Below are 15,394 nucleotides of genomic sequence, written 5' to 3'. Positions count from 1 at the left end.
GGTGTAGTTCTTATAGGGGGCAATTCTTATGCTTTTCACACCATCGTAATGTAAAATCAACAACAGCAGAATTTGGTGCAGTGTTTTATGGGAGGACTTTGATTCTGGGACATTTGTAAGCGCAATAATCTTTGGTGCTAAAATCCTGATAACTGAGCTCTCGCAAAGCTCTGTTCAACTATCAGTGAATAACAAGAAATCATGGAGGTACCACTTGCTCTGGACTGAGTTCTCTTGAAGCATTATTGTCCACATTCTACCAGCAGGTAAAGCTAACTGTCCAACATACATGGAAAACCAGGATAAGCCACTAAACCACCATGAAGACAAATGTGCAAGCTGTCTGGAAAGGAGATTCTAATAGCCATGGTTAAACACAAATCCTATGAATACCTAAAATTAAGTACAATGGTCAGAAAAAAGGGAGACATACATGAAAAATCTGTCCTTGAGGAATTTCACCTCATACTGAAAAAACATTAATCATGAGCAGATGAAACAGCAGGACTGTATGCGGGGTGCTCACATATGACTATGGCTCTGGGACTACTGCTCAAACAGTTACCAGAAAGTATTACTGTACAATCAACCCATCTGGACTAACAGCAATTACTCAATGGAATCAAACTGATATACAACCACCATCTCCCACCTGGGATGGTGGGAAGGGTGGTCTTTATCAACCGGAGAGTTAATACTGCTCTTTTTTTGTGGTACTCGGAATAAGGCACAAAAATATGCCTTCCCAACTTGTATCGCATGCTTTCAAATTCTTGAAAGACCACACATGATGCACCCGAGACTCCGTATACTAGCTGAAGTTTAACAGCAAATGTTTGCATCATAACAGCAGTTTTAGCGTCACATTTAGCTCAATTCTAATTTGTGACGATTCCAAAGAACTCTTTCCTGTCAATATGGAGGAAAATACCTTTCTGAGCTAAAAGACAGAGTCAGAAACAACTCAAATGTGACTCTCAAAGGACCAGCACAACTTGTCATAACTTTTCTGGCTGCTGCAGAGGTTAAGAACAGAACGGACCATAAGGAGTAGGAAATGCATGGGCTTAAAAGATAAACACTAAACATGTAGGAATAAAGGAAAGAATACTGATAGAATGTCTTATCCGCCTTGAATTTGATCCATTTGTTGAGATGACGAGTGATGGTGGTAACAGGGTTTATGCCCTCCCCCCATTCATTATATCACCCCAGTAAAGAATTACAGCGGTTCCCACGCAAAGCCAGAATGAAATTAAAACCAATCTGTATTACCAACAAAATGGTGTTTCTTAAGAAACCGAATTACTTTCACTTAACTACCAGAAGGTCTGGAGGCTCTAAGAACCTGAGAAGTCGACCTGCTCCTGCTCTAGATTGCCAGAAACTCAACACTAATAAAGCAGCTACACAGGTTTGCTACGACTCCAATTTAGAACTTACTTCAGTCTAACAGATTCGTTAATAACTTTTCAGTTTTCGTAGCTTTACCATTTCTCAAGTGTGTAACCTAACCTTTACCATCCCATCCATTGGTATCTTTCAGATTTTTATCGCTTTCTGTTGGCTACAGCAGTGTCTAAAACGTTTAATGTACTAAGTAATGCTGAAGTGAACCATCACCTTGTTATATTGCAGTGTGCTGATACCCTTGGGTTGAGTGCACTTTTGAAAGCTTTATAAAAAAAAAAAAAATAAAATTAATTCTAGACACCAACCCCACACCACATGACTGGGGAGGAGGCAGTGAAGAAGTGTACACAGGAGATCTACATTTTCTGCTAAAATACTTATTTACAACTAGTGACATAACACTTCTATCATGTGTTCACGGTCTCCATAAGCACATCTTTTCATGAAATAGACAACTTTTGACTGAGTCCGCTCTTCTGGGTTGTGGTGAGCTCCTTAGACTTCAATCTCATTTTGTATGTGTAGGGAAGACCTTCCCTTTGAAGCGTGAAGCATCCTCAAGTTTCTTCACTTCAACCTTGTCAAACATTGAAGGGCTATGTGGCTCACTCAGCAGAGGATGACTCTACTGGAGTCTCGATGACTTGGGGCCTATATCGAGGATCAGCAGCCAGCGAGGGAGCCCAAATGAACCAAAGACACAGCTCTAGATGTAATCAGAATCCTTTAAAGCAATATTTCTTGACCTGAGACGCTATGAAAGCATGGATCTTATTTTAAAGTGAAACCATAATTAGAAGTGTCTAAGTCTGCAGAAGGACAGTGAGGGACCAGAAAAGTGTGCCTTTCAATGGCAGAAAAAGAAAGGGTAGGGTCTGAATGTGAGGCCATTTACAAAGCCAGAATTGGTGCACGAGGCAAGTGACTGCAGCTGAAGAAGGAACTGTAACTGATGCCATATTCCCGGTCGGTAGCAAAAAATGCAGGTAGCTTTATTCTTCACTGGTACTTAAAAGCAATGGAAGCCACTAGGGGCATAGAATTTTAGAACCACACCACATACCTCTCCAGGACCTCTGTCGACTGTATTCCTGACAGACTGAAGTGGTTATCATCAGAAACAGAAGGGTAAAGGTTGCCAAAAAGGTCAATATAAGCCTTGTCCTCTAGCTTCTAATGAGAGGTGCTCCGGGACCAACACTTTTGCGAGGTTATTCTCGGTAGGCAGAAATCTGGTCCAACAAAGATCTCAAGGAATATGCAGAGATAAAGAAATTGATGCCTGTTAAACTTATCAATTTACCAAGCCCCCTTTCTTTTGAGCCAATTATCGAATCATCTTTTCCCACTCTGTAATCTCAAGAGAAAACCATGCAGCGAACTAGTTCCAGCAAAGTATGTTATTTGACATGGCTGAGCGCACAGCATGACCTACACACTGCAAGAACATTACACAACTTCTTAGAACAGTGTTGGAGTCTATGCAGGAAATAGAAGCCATAAGCAGCGCTACTCAGGGTAAGGCTGTGCTCGCGAGTCTTCGAGAAAACAGTGGTGCTTAGTCAGTGGCACTGGGTACCAAATAAAGTGAAGGAACTGCAATATGGAAGGCAGTAGGTGTACTGCGCAGAAGAGGCTGGGTGATGGCAGGTTGGAGAATTAACACAGGCGTTTAATTTATTTTTTTTAAAAAATCTTTAATGCAGTGAATACGGTGATGTTCATTCCTGCTGGTGTGGTCATTCTAGAGGTGTGACAGAAGGAAGACTGGAAAAGTGTAAACAGAGTATGTGGACAAGGCGTAAACTGATATGGGGGTCTGTTATATGATACTATCCATTACAGATCTACAGTACAGAACGTGAGTTATTGCAATAATAAGGATCCTGGATCCCGCTAGTAAAGATGGGTATGTTCTCGTTTTTTTTGTGATAGTGTGAAAGTGGTAGGTTGCGCTTGCAGAAGCTTAAGCAAATCGCAGGTGAATTGTGATGTATGGGAGGTAAAGTACGGAGTTGCGTACTCCAGCTGAGGTTAGTAGGAGTGTGCGTACTCTGCAGTATGAGAGTAGAGAAGTCTTTGAACTTCACATGTGTGTGGCGCTTTGTGCTAAAAAATTGTCCACCTGGTTGTTGGTGACGTACAGACCCTGTGTGGTCTAAAGACTCTGGAATATATTGACAAGTATAGGAGACACTTGGTTATATGTTGTAATCTGCCTGGTTTAGTAGGTTGATGGGGCGTGGTCAACAAGTCGCTGTGTGAGTTAAATGAGTAAGAGAATTTTTTGACTGAGATTTGGCGAGTTCTATGTGCACCAGGGCAAACCCATTGAACAGTTGAGTGAACTTTGAGGGTTGAATTTTACTTGCGAATGTGGGAGACTGAGAACGAGGAACAGCTACATGGGCAAAAGGGCCATTAGTGAAAATCCCTAAGGTCTCTGAAGGGATTGTGTACCTTCCTGTAGTAAACCAGCTGATTTGTTTTTTGGTTATAGGTTTTTGGTTAAGTGCTTGCAATATTTTGCATTAGTTCTGTGTGGGTTGAAGTCTAGGAGGACAAGCCGCAAGACTTTGTCTGCCACAGTGTATGAGTGTGATGTCAGAGTGTGCCACGCTGGGATAGGTTGGTTATTAAGAAGAGTCGCAAGGGGATTGGCAGCCGTCCGCAAGAGGCAATTGGTGAGTTAGTGGGTGAAAGTAACCTTGGGAGTAAACGTCATTTCATTATTGAATTAAAATATATACAATAGAGAAAATGGCGTTTTTTTAAAGCGTTCAGAAGTGCCATGAAGAGTGATTCTTACATTAAGGCGACAGTGGGGGAGCCAACCCCACCGAAAAATTCTCCGGCATATATTGTGATGGAGGAGCGAGGTATCTCGCCATGCCTTTGGTTAAAACTGTGGTATAAATTGACAGAGAAACAGGGAGCTTTAACGTTTCCAGAGCATGGAATGTTTATCTTAAGAATTTTGGATCAATTGCGAACAACATTATTTGAGACAAAGCCATTACAGAGACCAGCACAGTTTGAGGCTTTAGCGGTTTGGGAGCTAGCAGCCAGACAGCAACAAGAGATGAAGTTCCAGAGGAGAATAAAGAAGGAAGAAAAGTCTTTGGCAGAAGCAAGATGGGATTGGGAAAAAAAGGTGGCGAACAGAGACCCTACAGGTAATTAAATTATTTCCTGCGATCGGGTAGAAGATGAGTCAGAAAAAGAAGATGTTGCTAAGAGTAATGAGATTTCAGGGACAAAGAGGAAGAAAAAGACCTATGTAGAAGAAGAAAACTCAGATGTTGAGGTTCTTATTACACAATTGTTGAGGGGTCGACCTCCGCCAAGTACTGCCCCAACTAGTTCAGACTGAGCCGACTCCAAAGTTGTCGCCTCAGGCACAGGCACAGGGTTTGCCGAAGTTTACACCAATAACAGGGACACAGTCAGATGTGACACCAGTGATGAATCAGACTATGGGGGTAACCCTTCCACAAAATATGAGTGTCAGGGAAGCTCCAGATGCAATATCGCTACTGATTACTGTTGGTCCAGCGGTACTAATATTGTGCAAAAGAGAACAGTTGCAGGAGATCAGGGTGAAATGTCGAAGAGCCTTGTGAGGAGGGGAGTGAGTGATCATGTGCAGGTGGTATCATCTATGGGTCAGACCTTTGATGGATCTAGACCATTAATGGATCTTAGTCCACTTGTAGTGCTCCCAGATGCAGTAAATGGCCCGAGTGTGAGTCAAGACTTGAAGCTTCTGACACCGCAGACTCCAAGTGCAGTAGTACAACAGGTACCGTTGCCAAATGTAAGTAGCATCTCGTACAGGGATTGACAGCACAACAATTGAGTGAATGGTTGGATAGTTTGAATACTCCTCGAAATACATCTAAGGACGAAGAGCAGATAAATTGTGTAAGGCTAGCTACAGAAGCAACAGAGCTAATTGAGGGAACGATTGGAGTGAACAGGTTAGAATCCTTTACAGAAGAAGAGCTGAGGTACTTGTGTCCAAGGATTACAAGGGAGGTGAATAAGATACATCAGAAATTGGCAGAACTGGCAGACAAACATGATACAGAGATTGAGAGAACAAAACATTTGAAACAAAGTTACAGGTTAGATTTCAAAGCAAAGGATTTCGAGCACATGAGGTCAGCAGGAATGAAGGCTCACTTGAAAGAATTATTGCAGAATGCCCAGGTTTGGGGAGCACTAGAGAAGTGGGAAGGTAGATGGGCAAAGAAGAAGGATAAGCGGAAACAGGATTCACAAGAAGGGTCTGAAAGTGTTCAGAAGGAAAAGGATCCAGCAAAAATGTTACCAATGAGAGAAATTCCAGGAGGGCAGTTTGCTCATGTACCATGGCACAGGAGCAATATACTGTCGTTTACCAATGATTACCCAAAACTAAGAGAGAAACCGATTGAGTGGTACCAGCAGAGAGATAGGTTTGTGAAAGTTTCTGAATGTCGGTGGGAAGACTCGGATACATTATTGGAAATAGTGGTTCCAGCTGATTTGTGGGTTGAATGCAAGAGGACAGTGGATTGGCCGACGAGTGAACCGGAAAGGGATAGAGCTACAGGTGCACCATCACCTGAAGTGATAAAACATTACTATACGGTGACTGAATTCCTGAAGATAAGAATTTCGCCCAAAAATATTGACTGGCAGAGAATTGACAGGACAGTGCAAGAAACAAAAGAGTTGATACATACCTATTATGAGAGATTGTTGAAGGCATTCATGGAGTACAGTGGCAAGGAAGCAATTGAGCCAAAGGACATGTTGCACTTTGTGTTCAGGTTCGAAGGATTGAGACCAGAAATAGGGCAGATGATTAAGAGTCATTTGATTTGTTGACAAGCAAAGCAGATTGATGAGGTGTTGCAATATGCGAAATACTGTAGTGATGAAATTTAGTTGAAGCAGAAAAAGCTGAAGGAGAAAGCAATGGTGATGCAAATAAAGGCAGCTCAAACAGGAGTGCAAGGAGCTTTGGTGCAACCGATGCCGCAGCAGCAGGGAACTGTTATGTTTCAACCTCAGATGAGAGGTAGAGGTCGTGGAGCTAACATGACTCGTGGTCCGGATTTGAATACTGTAGTAGTCCAGAACGACATGCAGGGAATGAAAAAGATGTTACTGTGCCATTGGTGCGGAAACGTGGGACACTGGAAGCAGGAGTGTCCGTTGATGGAGCAGGATGGTGGTGTTCAGCATAGTGGTGATGTCAATTCATTTCAATCTGTGAAAGTTCCTAGAATGAGAGGTTTTAATCCGAATGTTCAGAACTAAGTGCAGAATTTCCAACCCATTCAGCAGGTGCAAGTGCCGCGTGCACAACTGACACAGTTGCAACCAATACAGCAGCAGGTCCATATGGTACCTAGACAGCAAATGCAGATACCTCAAGCCCTGATGGAACAGCAACAGATGATGCTTCCTCAGCAGGTCACAGGTCAGAGACAAGACAGAAGTAATGACACAGTACACCAATTCCCATTTCATAGTGAGGATGAAATAAACAAAGGATGGATGAGTGACAGTTCAGATGAAGGGCCGTGTATGCTTGCAGCGTCCTTTGAAGTAGGTCAGAGAGGGCTTTTTGTGAAAGGAAGGGTGATGGGTTGCAAGGTTTCATTTTTAGTGGACACAGGAGCTACACGCTCCACAGTAAGAAGCGCAGAAGTGCTAAACTTACCTCTTTCAGGTAGACTAGTTTAGGTTGTGGGAGTAGAGAACTTGACAATTGACAAATCCAATCACAGATCCCGTACAGGTTGAAATTGGTAACTTCCAGGGACTGCATAGGTTTGCAGTCTGTCACTCTAGTCCAGTATCCCTCTTGGGAAAGGACTTATTGTGTAAGACAAAGTGTTCAATTAGTTTTTCGAACACTGGAATAGAGGTGCAAACTAATAGTGATGATGAGGAAGAACACACATGCGAGACCATGATTAACAATGTTAATGAGGAATACCCATTGATCGAGTTTTTCCCTATGTTTACTGTGAAAGAATTGCATGCAGATCAACAAGGAACAGTACAGGAAAATGTGTGGGAATTGACAGGAAAAGAAGTGGGTTTGATTAAAGGAGTAGAACCGATTAAGATCACTTTGAAGCAGAATGTGGTATTCCCGCAGCTTCCACAGTATAACATGGCACAAGATGTTCTGATGAAAGTGGCGCAGATAATTGGGGACTTCCTGAAACAGGGAGTTTTGAAAGAAGTGTTGAGCAGTCCATGTAATTCACTGATAATGGGCTTAAAGAAGCTGTGTGGGAAAGTGCGCATTGTGCAGGATTTGCGGAAAGTGAATGACTTGGTGGTCAAATGTTGTCCGGTAGTGCCAAATCCAGCAGTGATGCTGTGTCAGATTCCTTGCGATGCAGAGTGGTTCACAGTGGTTGACTTGTCACATGCTTTCTTTTCTGTGCGTCTTCATGAGGATAGTCAGTTTCTTTTTAGTTTCAAATTCCTAGACAGAGTCTACAGCTGGTGCAGACTTCCACAAGGGTATACGGAGTCACCATCACCGTTTAATCACATCTTGAAAAAGAATCTGGAGTCACTGGAATTACCGTATCAATCGACTCAAGTACAGTACATTGATGATTTGCTGATTGTGTCTAAGACGAGTGTAAGTATGACTCGATTGCCCTATTAAATCATTTGGGAAAATTTGGACGTAAGGTATCACCGTTGAAACTGCAGTATTGTCAGAAGTCAGTGAAATACTTGGGACACCAGATGGAGAAAGCGTCAAGGAGAATCGCTAGGGAGAGAATTACCATGATTTTGGAGAGAAGTCCTCCGACTTCACAAAGAGATGTCAGAATGTTTTTGGGAATCGTAGGGTATTGTCGACAGTGGATTCCAAATTTTGCTGAGATTGCTAAACCATTACAACAGCTGACACAAAGAAGTTACAGACCCCATTACATTGGATGAGAATCAGATGAAGGCGTTCACTGAATTGAGAGAGAGTTTGTGCAGAGCTCCAGCGTTGGGAATGCCTGATTACACAAAGCCATAAACATTGTTTGGTCATGAAAGCGATGCTTGTTCTTTGTCTGTTTTGACACAGGTCCATGGAGGTGCTTATTGCCCAGTAGCATATTTTTCAGCTACCTTGGACCCAGTTGCAGCAGCTTTACTAGGTTGTGTGCGTGCAGTAGCCGCAGTTGGTTAAAGTCTTTCCCAATGTGAGGGAGTAGTGATGGGATACCCTTTGACGGTACTGGTACCACACTCTGTTGAGAGTTTACTGACAAGGACAAAGACACAGTATTTGACGGGTGCAAGACTGACAAGGTATGAGACGAGCATATTGGGTGCTCCAAATGTAACACTGAAAAGATGTACAGTGTTGAATCCAGCAACATTGCTTCCAAGTGATACTGTTGAAATTGAAAAAGAGGAAGACATCGAGCATGATTGTCTTGAGGTAACTGAACTGTGTACAAAACCAAGGCCTGATATCCGAGATACAGGATTGGAAGAAAATGACCGAGGGCCATATGTACTAAGGCATTTTCCCATAGAGACAGAGTGGGTAAAATCCTTTGATACATCTGCCTTAAATTATCTTTGTCGATGGTTCATGTCTCAGAGATGGTACCGTACACTGAGAGCAGGATATGCTGTATGCACAATCACAGACACATTAGAAGCTTCTTGGCTCCGAGGTGTATATTCTGCACAAGTGGTTGAAGTGGTAGCTCTTACTAGGGCATGCCATGTTTCTGCGAGATTGAGTGTCACAATTTATACTGACAGCCAATATGGATTTGGAATTGTTCATGATTTTGGTCAATTGTGGTCACAAAGAGGTTTTCTAACCTCTAATGGTACACCAGTGAGAAATGGTGACAAGATAAAGGAGTTGTTGTACGCAATACAGTTACCTGAAGAAATTGCCGTGGTAAAATTCAGTGCACATCAAAAGGCACAGGATTACATCTCATTGGGAAATGGATATGCAGATCAAGTCGCAAGGTTTTGCGCACTGAACTGTAGATCGTTTAAGGACAAGTGGGAACTGATGCCTGAAGAAGATAGTACTTGCACAAGCTTTGCATTAAAGGTGATTGATACTTTGGAAGAATTGAAAACTTTACAGGATTATGTTGGCAAAGAAGAGAAACGACTCTGGGTTAAGCTAAAATGTGTTCAAAGACCTGATGAAATTTGGGTTTCTGAGGAGGGTCAGATGGTCCTGCCCAATAGTTTATTGTCGCAAATGGCCAGGTACTACCATGGCCAGGGACATATTGGAAGGGATGCCATGGTTAGATTGTTTAAAATTGACTGGTTTAATCCTAAATTTAGGCAAGCAGCAGAGGCAGTCAGCAACTAAATGTGGGAAAAGGGACAGTGGTGAATTTGAGCCACATTGGAAGAGCAGGAGATCCATTCAGCAGAATGCAATTGGATTTCATTAAGAAGATGCCTGCATGTGGATATTTAAAGTGCATGTTGGTGATTGTGTGTGTCTTTAGTCACTGGATTGAAGCATACCCCACAAGGAGAAATGACAGTCTCACAGTAGCAAAATTGTTGCATAGGGAGTTGATACAACGTTTCGGATTGCCGATCTCTTTAGAATCAGAGAGGGGAACTCATTTCAATAATGAGGTGATTAAAATCTTATGTGCAGCACTAAACATAGAGCAAAAGTTGCATTGTAGCTATCGCCCTGAAGCATCAGGACTAGTGGAAGAGATGAATGGTACTTTGAAATCCAGAATTGCCAAGATGTGTGCTGCTACAAATCTGAAATGGCCAGATGCATTGCCTTTGGCGTTGATGACAGTGAGAAACACACCTGACAGGAAGACAGGGCTGTCGCCCCATTAAATCCTCATGGGTAGAGCAATGAGATTACCAGCAGTTCTATCCAATGCACTTGTCAATATTACAGATGATATGGTGTTGGATTACTGCAACGGTCTGGCTGAAGTGGTTCGCTCTTTCTCTCAGCAGGTGCAGGCCACCACCCTGCCACCCATACATGATCCAAGTCACAATCTGAGAGCTGGAGACTGGGTCGTTGTCAAGAAACACATTTGCAAGACTTATTTGGAACCGCGTTGGAAGGGTCCTTACCAGGTGGTACTAACAACTACGACAGCTGTAAAGTGTGCAGGACTCCCAAACTGGATACACACAAGCCATACAAAAAGAGTAGTGTGTCCACAAGAGCATGAAGAAGTGTTGTTGAGAGCGAAACAGGTTGCCGTACCTGAACCAGAAAAGGAGTCAAGAGAGTCTGAAGTCGAACCAGAGCTTGTGGGAGATGGTTCAATTACCCCTGTAAGAGACGAGAGTGAAGAATTACAGGAGAAAGTGCAAGAGCCTATTTTGACAGATACGCCAGGGGAGCCTAGCTCAGCAGAGGTTCTCCCGGAAGCAGACGGTGCTGAAAAGCAGACAGAGCAAGTGCCAGACCAAAAGAGTGAAAGAGTTGAGACGGATCAGAGCCAAAGTGATTCGACGACTCCTGAGCCCGTTGCAGGTCCATCAAGAGAGAACACCATAGAGAAAGAGAAGAAGAGTCCAATTTTAAGACAAATATTAACGGAAGGAACAAGAAAAGGAGACAATTGGCCTGAATCACAGATTGGAAAGAAAAAGGAATTGGTCATAAATGAAACAATAGAAGAAGAAGTGGACACCACGAGAAAGGAAGAATTAAGTGAAGAACAAATGGGTGGTGAACGAAGATTGAAAAGAAAAAGAATATCAAGTCGATGATACGCAGGTCCTGATTGGGCATATGCAGCTACCAATGAATGGCAACATGAGTTTATGTCCTTTTGTTTTGATAGAGAAGTTCCAAGTCAGTATTTTGATGTAACCTGAAGGTGATCAGAAAGTTGAGCTGATCTGAGAAACTTAAGAAAGAGACTGTTGAAATAAAACCGAAAGAGATATTGATAACTTGATATGGCAATTGAAAACCGGATGTGACAAGCTGCTGATCGATTTTGACAACGAAAGAGGGTTCCTGGATGTGAAACTGAATTGTGAGCAGAGACATTTTTTCCTTCATTTTTTATTTTTGTTGCATTTTATCTAAGAGTTACTTCTGCTTTCTGATTCCTTACAGATCATGGCTGAGCTAAATAACCAAGATAGAAACATTAGACACTGTGGGTACATGAGTGTTGGATTGGCAGTTATGTGTGGAATAATGTTTATAATAAGGTCAGTGGGAACGTCTGTTAATGATATGAAAAAAGACTACTATTGATTATGCTCCTGAAACTACTACACTGACAGCTTTAGAGAGGTTTAAGTTAGAGGAGAAATACTTGAATGACTACACTAATGCTCAAGGAGAGCTTTCCTCTAACGTTTTCTATCGCTTGTTGAGTATGTGGAAACAATGGATGCGAGGAATTGTCGTGTGTACGCAAATTCCTTCATCAGTAGAGGAAGGAGTTACATACCATAGTCTTCCTTTAACATATGGCATAAGCTGTAGTTTGCTATTAACAAGATTCTATAACCAAGACTGCATACAGTATTTTTACTCGAATTACGATCTAGTGTTTTCATTTGTTCCTATTATTAGATACTGGAGTAAAGTAGCCAAAGAGCATGATATAGTACCAGTTAGAGGATTCTTTGAACCTACAGTAACTTTTGGGACTGCCAAAGGGCACAGAAACAATTTCACGTGCTTGCTTACACCTTTAGAAAAGAGCTTCATAAGGCATACTGATGATAGAAGAAAGGCATTGAAAGAGAAGTTAGAAAAAGGGTTAGAGAAAAGGGCTTGCAGGAATGATTATGCTTACACTGCTATTAAAACACAAAGGAAATTAGCAGTAGATGCATTACATGTAGGGAAGTTTTGTATATATAGGCCAAGGTCACGCACTGACACTATTTGTGGGAACAAGTGAATGTAGGCATGTATTTTTGTTCCACAGTAAATGGACTTTTATGCTGAATGGCCAGGACCCTGTGATTCCTGGGATCTGCTATATTTGTGGACTTAATGCTTATTACAGTCTTCCTAGAGGATGGTATGGGACATGTTTTTTGGGGATAGTTTTCTTTAAATCATCTATTTGATACATTTTAGGGAAGTTTCTGGAAGTGACGGAATTACATCGTAAGCGACAGAGGAGGGAAACCTCTTCTGCAATTGTGGGAGATATTTTTGGTGCAGTGATTCTTTCAGTGGGAGTCATTTTAAATGAGATCAAGATACGAAAGTTGTCTACTATTGTGGATAACATGCTGACAAATTTTACAGGGGCAATACTCCTGTTAGATACTGAATTCGCTGCGGATAGAGCTATGACGCTTAAAAATAGGCTTGCTCTAGACATTCTTTTAGCGAAAGACGGCAGAGTCTATAAAATGATTAGTGCTAGGCATTGTTGTTCATTTATGCCCAATAATGATAAGGAGATTAGAGACTTACTCACTAACGTAACCGATTCTAGTAAAGATTTGAAAGAACTGAAGGAACCAGGTGTTTGGGAAAAGGTTGGAAAAGAATTTGCTTCAGTGGGCAACTGGCTTAGTCAATTTGGAATGGGGTATTATTAAAAAATTGTACAGGGAATATTAATTAAGTGATTGCTTGTATTTTAGGATTATGGTGTATATGTAAATTATGGCAAAAAATAAAGTTGAAGAAATCTAAAAATAAACAGAGGAGGGCAGAACAAAACAGGAGAACAATTTATAGGGGAAATTTGAGAAGAAGACAAAATACAGGCGAGACAGAATTATGAAATATAGTTAAAGAAAGGTGTGATGACATTTAGTCATCAGAGGAGGGACTGCGGGTGCAATTATGCTAATTAGAATTTATTAATGAGTGTTTATGTGTTTAATTAATGAAAGTTCATAGAGAATGTATTGTAGAGAAAATAACTTGCACATTTGAAACTGGCACCACCGAGATTGGCAGTTATTTGTACGAAGGCATGCTAAAATAACTAAGATGTGTGAAGTTATGAAAATGTGTCATATTAGGATGTAGAACCTGAGTTTATATTAATTTATAGACGTTAACTTAGCTGAGGTTAAGGCCTAGCTTTTCTAGGCCTCACAAGAAGAGCTGAAATACTAAAACGCTGTAGAGAAGTTGAAGCATGACCTGTCCTTGAGCCACCCAATGTAAAAGTAGTTTAGCTAGAATTTTCTGCAATGTACCGACAGACAGTGGATAATGAAGACAATTTGATACAATTATGTTGAGAGTAGGCTAAATGTACTTTCCCAGGACTTGAACAATGGAAGCACTGATTGAAGTAGAACATGCAACAATTTTGATACCTGATGAGCCGGATGATGAGAACATCGTATAGTGGACCAATCCGCGTACTAAGAAGGGACTGATATTAAAGTTTATAGATTTGGTAAATTAATGTTATAGGTTAAATTCATATCTGCTGACTGACTGACCAATTGGAAATTAGGGGGATAGACTGGGAGACCCTAATAAAAAGTTATGACAAGGGGCTAAGAATTCAGAATTTAGGCAGATGTAGGAGAATAGGAGTGAGACATTGATGATGTCAGGAGACGCGGTTCGAGATTTTGTTATTGGCCTCACACTCTGAGAGCCTGATGCATTGCTGATCTATTGATGAACTGAAGACGAAGACTGACTTTGTTGCTGATCCATTCCATGGATAGGTAGCTATGATAATGTGACTGACTAACTTGTGCCTTTTCTTCGAGGTACCAACTGCGCTGTTATGTAGTTTTCTCGTTGCAAGATGTTTTCCAAATTCATGTTTCTAAATTATTTAGCATGAAGTCCAACATGCTAATGCTAATCTTGGTTAGGTAGGTTTCCTAGGGGTGATGTTGACAGTGACAAATGACTTGCGAACTACTTGCTGAACTCTGTTATTGATGCTTTGTATTCATTTTTATTGGCTTATGGTAAAGCAGTTGGACATATGATTTCTCAAGCACTAATTAGAGAATGATGTATTGGTGTTTATTTGATGAATTAATTTGAGAAGACTGAATAAAGTTTAATCTCATTAATGACTTAGTATTGTAATAAATAGGGAAATAAAACATTTTAAAACACTTTATGGAGCTGTGGTTATTCATGAATTGATGGTTATATTGTTTTGATTCTAATATTAGAAATTGATATTGCTGATTGATTGACACCATTGATCACTACATAGCTAGGATATTCCATGCGATCCAAAAGGTTCATCGGCCTATACACATCCCCTTGTAAGTTTACTTACTAAGGACTAGGCGCGCTAGCACTGTGCTTACGAGTCTTAGAGAAAACAGTGGCGCTTAGTTAGTGGCACTGGGCACCAAATAAAGTGAAGGAACTGCAATATGGAAAGCAGTAGGTGTACTGCGCAGAAGAGGCTGGGTGATGGCAGGTTGGAGATATAACACAGGCTTTTAATTAAAAAAAATATTTAATGCAGTGAATATGGTGATGTTCATTCCTGCTGGTGTGGTCATTCTAGAGGTGTGACAGAAGGAAGACTGGACAAGTGTACACAGATAAGTGGACAAGGCATAAACTGATATGGGGGTCTGTTATATGATACTATCCATTACACATCTACAGTACAGAACGTGAGTTATTGCAATAATAGGGATAATTACTCTGGGCTTTAGACATTTTAAGAACCATGTGAATTACGACAGCATTTTCTATGTGAAACACAAAGATAAGCATGTGTATCCACGAATGTATACAATATACAGATTTGAACATTGCTCCATGCCCCAGTTAAACCAACATCAGATTGCAATACCTTTCTTTTAATATGTGCCAGCATATGTTCCTGTCCTTGTCTGAAATAAGGATGCTGAAATTCAATTGGCTCGTCATGTTCGACTTTCACCACACAGGAATCTAAATGCAAAACTTTGCGAAACCCATCTACCAAAAAGAAAAACCATAAAACACGTTAATACAATTAGTTTTTAAATGATAAGGTTGGTA

The 15,394-nt window shown here is 41.2% G+C and overlaps 1 protein-coding gene across 3 annotated transcripts in view; it reads right to left on the bottom strand.

The window, feature by feature from the left end:
• The window catches only part of HSF2 (heat shock transcription factor 2), a 248,010-nt gene that overhangs the window by 162,951 nt on the left and 69,665 nt on the right, over positions 1–15,394 (bottom strand). For all 3 annotated transcript variants that reach the window (XM_069235401.1, XM_069235403.1, XM_069235402.1), the window contains exon 3: positions 15,204–15,331. In XM_069235401.1, coding sequence (XP_069091502.1) covers positions 15,204–15,331 — 128 coding nt within the window. The remainder of the gene's footprint in view (positions 1–15,203; positions 15,332–15,394) is intronic.

This window comes from Pleurodeles waltl, chromosome 5 (assembly GCF_031143425.1).
Source record: "Pleurodeles waltl isolate 20211129_DDA chromosome 5, aPleWal1.hap1.20221129, whole genome shotgun sequence".
Taxonomy (NCBI): Eukaryota; Metazoa; Chordata; class Amphibia; order Caudata; family Salamandridae; genus Pleurodeles; species Pleurodeles waltl.
This window is presented reverse-complemented; position numbering and strand designations above follow the sequence as displayed.